Source organism: Echinops telfairi, unplaced genomic scaffold (genome assembly GCF_000313985.2).
Source record: "Echinops telfairi isolate 266 unplaced genomic scaffold, ASM31398v2 ScPeMD7_7420;HRSCAF=8458, whole genome shotgun sequence".
In the NCBI taxonomy this organism is placed as follows: domain Eukaryota; kingdom Metazoa; phylum Chordata; class Mammalia; order Afrosoricida; family Tenrecidae; genus Echinops; species Echinops telfairi.
The window spans coordinates 43,414,402-43,418,415 of NW_022111320.1; the positions used below are offsets into that span (position 1 = coordinate 43,414,402).

Sequence of the window (4,014 nt, forward strand, 5' to 3'; positions counted from 1 at the left end):
GCGGGCACTGCCCTTGACGACAGGGTGCCTCCTGCAGCCCCATGTTTTTCACGTGGCTGCTGGAGGGCCCGCAGAGGTCGCCGTTGAGGCGCCTCGGACGGTCCCCGTGCTCCCCTGCACAGAACACCCTGCTGACTTGTGGCTTCCTTCTGTTTGCCTCGCAGATCCAGGAGGCCGCCAGCCAGGGCCTGAAATTCGTCGGTGTCATTCCTCAGTTCCATTCCCCCGGGAGCTCAGCGGGCAGCAGCCCCCTGGTGCCAACTGCCGACAGCACCTCGGATCCGAGGAGTGGGAGAAACTCGCTGGGCCGGTGTGGGGACCGCACCTCGCTGGAGCATGAGAGCCCCAGGGCTGCAGACACGCGCGGCACTTGGGCAGGGACTGACAGAAGCCCAGTGCCTGGCTTACACTCGGAGGGAGATGGTGGAGAATTTCTATCACAGATGAGTGGGCCGCTGGATGGACCGGGCGGAGACCCGTTGGAAGGGCATGGAGAGCCACTCTTGGGAAGTAAGTACACCGGACCCTCTCGAAGGGAGACTGACCATTTTTCATGAGTCCCGCCCTGTGCACCACCTGTGGAGTCACAATGCTTCTGTCAGGGAAGGTCTGCGTGCTGCTACCATAGTGACAGGTGTCCGGAGCGCTTTCAGACTAAAGACAGACAAAGAAGAAAGGCCTCGGGGGCTAGTTCTAAAATCAGCCAATGAAAACCTCGTGGATCACGATGGTGGTTCGGCCCTAAAGTTATCTTGGGACAAACTCAGGATGAGGCAGCCGTTTGCTCCATTAGGTACAGGGTCACTGAGAGTCAGGGTCAGACTGTCGGCCAGCTGACCCCAGCACTAACAGTGGAACCGTTTTCAGGTCCCAAAAGTAGAGTTAGATGTAGCCACAGCAGTCCATCCAACAGAAGAAACCTTGAGGAAGCAGGTTTCTGGGCCATCCCACTGGGATCTCCCTGACATCCTGACTGGTGGGGAGAGTGGAGCGGCAGGGAGCCGGCTTGTCGTTGCTCTAAGCTGGCGTGTTCGAAGCAGGTTTTAGGTCATTAGTGACTGTCCCTCCTGCCCTGGCGTCACCCTGGAATTGCCTGCTCTGACACAGGAAGCGTGGATGTGCACCGGTGCAGGAGCTTTGACCCCTTTTGATGAGCTCATTTTGAATGTCTGCTTAAAGCGAGACACCAGGAAAAGCAAGCGGGGGCCAAATGGGGCAGGAAACGGGTGATTCAACTCAGATGTAACAAGCGGACTCCAGGGCACTTGTGGTGGCCACCTCGGCGCTGTGGAGAGAACACGCTTCCAGGGGCGGGGTGGCTGGGTGTGCGCCCTCTTCGCCCGGCTGTGACGGCCTTGAGAAGTTGGGAATTTCATAGACGAAGACCACAAGCACAGTAATAATGGGCAGTATTGGTAGGCCCTTCCTGTGCACAGGGTCTGTGCTCACCGACATTTCACACGACTTGGTCTCTTTCCAGTTTCCCTCTGACTCTGTGACGTGATCTTGGTTCGCTAGTGCTGGTAGGACAGAAATGCACGTGGATGGCTTTGACCAGCAGGTTCTCTCCGCTGAGGAGGCTAGACGCCTGCGTTCCGAGCGCCAGCCCTAGAGCAAAGGCTTTCTCTCGGGGTTGGCTCTGGGGGCAGGTCTTTGTCGCCTTCCGGCATCTGGGAGCCCAGCACTTCTTGGAGCTCTCCATGCGTCTTGCCCTCAGGCCTCCCCTGGGTCTAGGAGCTTCTCAGCACAGAGACTCCAGGTCCAAAGGGCTCACTGCCCTCCTGGCCCTTCTTGATCGGTGGCATTCCATCCCCTCCCTGTTTGCTTGCTTCTCTCCCTTTTACTCTCGTGCAACTTAACACGGCGATGCAGGGAAACCCCCCTTACATGGGATCAGGGCTCTGACCTGACAGAGGGTGTCCGACGTATCCCACCCTAATCCCCTAATCACGAATGGGATGATCACATCACAAGGGGACATGACATCATCTGAGAAACATGGGCCAGTCATGTGACACGCATTTTGAAGTCATGTGACACATATTTCGAGAGGCCGCCATTCAATCTGCAACAGATATACCATATATACTCGAGTATAAGCAGAGCTTTTTCATCTCGTTTCTAAAAAATCATTTTATTGGGGGCTTGTACAACTCTTATCATAATCCATCCATCCATCCATCCATCCATCCATCCATCCATCCATCCATCCATCGTGTCAAGCACATTTGTACGTGTTGCCCTCATCATTCTCAAACATTTTCTTTCTACTTAAACCCTTGGTATCAGCTCCTCATTTTTCCCCTCCCTCCCAGCACCCCTCCCTCATGAACCCTTGATAATTTATAAATTATTATTATTTTGCCATGTCTTACACTGTCCGATGTCTCCCTTCATCCACTTTTCTGTTGTCCGTCCCCCAGGGAGAGGGTTATATGTAGATCCTTGTGATCAGTTCCCCCTTTCTACCACAAATTCCTTACATTCTCCTGGTATTGCTACTCTCACCACTGGTCTTGAGGGATTCATCTGTCCTGGATTCCCTGTGTTTCCAGTTCCTATCTGTACCAGTGTACATCCTCTGGTCTAGCTAGGTTTGTAAGGTAGAATTGGGGTCATGATAGTGGTAGGGGGAAGCATTAAAGAACTAGAGGAAAGTCGTGTGTTTCATCGTTGCTACCCTGCACCCTGACTGGCTCATCTCCTCCCCGAGACTCTTCTGTAAGGGGGTGTCCAGTTGCCTAGATAGGCTTTGGGTCCATACTCTGCACTCCCCTTCATTCACAAGTATATGATTTTTTGTTCTTTGATGCCTAATACCTGATCCCATCGACACCTCATGACCACACAGGCTGGTGTGCTTCTTCCATGTGGGCTTTGTTGCTTCCCAGCTAGATGGCTGCTTGTTTACCTTCAAGTCTTTAAGACCCCTGATGCTATACTTTTTGTTAACTGGGCACATCAGCTTTCTTCACCACATTTGCTTATGCACCTGCTTTGTCTTCAGCAATCATGTCGGAAGTCAGCACATTTTTATGCTGAAAAAGCCCCCCAGGTTTTTGTGGTAAGATTAGGTGCCTTGGCTTATACTTGAGTTATATACTCAAATCGTGCAGAGGTGGGGAGCCCCGTTGTCAGGAACTCAAACTCCAGGTTCACCCTCCAGGTGGTCCTGAGCAAACAGCTGCCTACCTGCCTGAACCCGTCTCTTGTCCCGAGGAACAGAGAAATACACAGTAGGTGTATTTCTATCATCACTCCCCTGTTGACAGCTGTATACACTGAGGTGTAGAGAGCAAGTCTGTGACCCAAGGTAAAGATGAACCCAAGAAGCCTTAACCACTCCTGGCCCTCGGCTAGGCTTTGTAACAAGACTGACCAGAGCCTCCGTTTCCGGGCAGTCGGGTTTCTCTGGATTGCTCCGTGTTACCCCTTTTCCTTCTTGGCCTTGGAAAGCAAGAGTCTGGCTGCTTCCTGTGGAGCAGGTACTAACATTAGCTCTGTGGCCTTTTTCTAGCCTTTGGAAGGTGAGTAAGTATCAAGACTGACAATAGTTCTTTCTAGGTCATCTCTCTAGTTTGTGTTGTTATTAGTAATTCTTGATACCAACCTCCTGCAAACAATTCATAGCTCAAGAATAGAAAAGAAGGGACATCGTTTCATTAGCACGAAGCATCCCTGGGGGTGCAGATGGTTAAGCCCCCGACTGTGGGCCCGGGAGGGAGTTGATGGCGTGAGCGCCGTGGAGCAGTTCTGCTCGGGAAGCATGGGTCAGCAGGAGTCTGAGTCGACCCCACGGCAAACTAGCGACAGTACCCGGAAGACAGTGGTGGGAGGGCTGATAGTCGGTGCTTCTTGTCAAATTTGATCCAGAGGGAGACGTTAGAGTGGCTTCCGTTCTGGAACACATTTTAATACTCTTGTTTAATGAACCCTGGCATCTTTCTCTCTCCTCGAACCCCACAGGGCCTTCAAGGGTGCTGTTGGGTACACGTTGGACTGCTAACCTTCAAG

At 52.6% G+C, this 4,014-nt stretch overlaps 1 protein-coding gene across 1 annotated transcript in view; it reads left to right on the plus strand.

Moving 5' to 3' along the window:
* Window positions 1–4,014, plus strand: part of RFTN1 (raftlin, lipid raft linker 1) — a 248,109-nt gene that overhangs the window by 182,934 nt on the left and 61,161 nt on the right. The window contains exon 5 of the mRNA XM_045297683.1: window positions 165–510. Coding sequence (XP_045153618.1) covers window positions 165–510 — 346 coding nt within the window. The remainder of the gene's footprint in view (window positions 1–164; window positions 511–4,014) is intronic.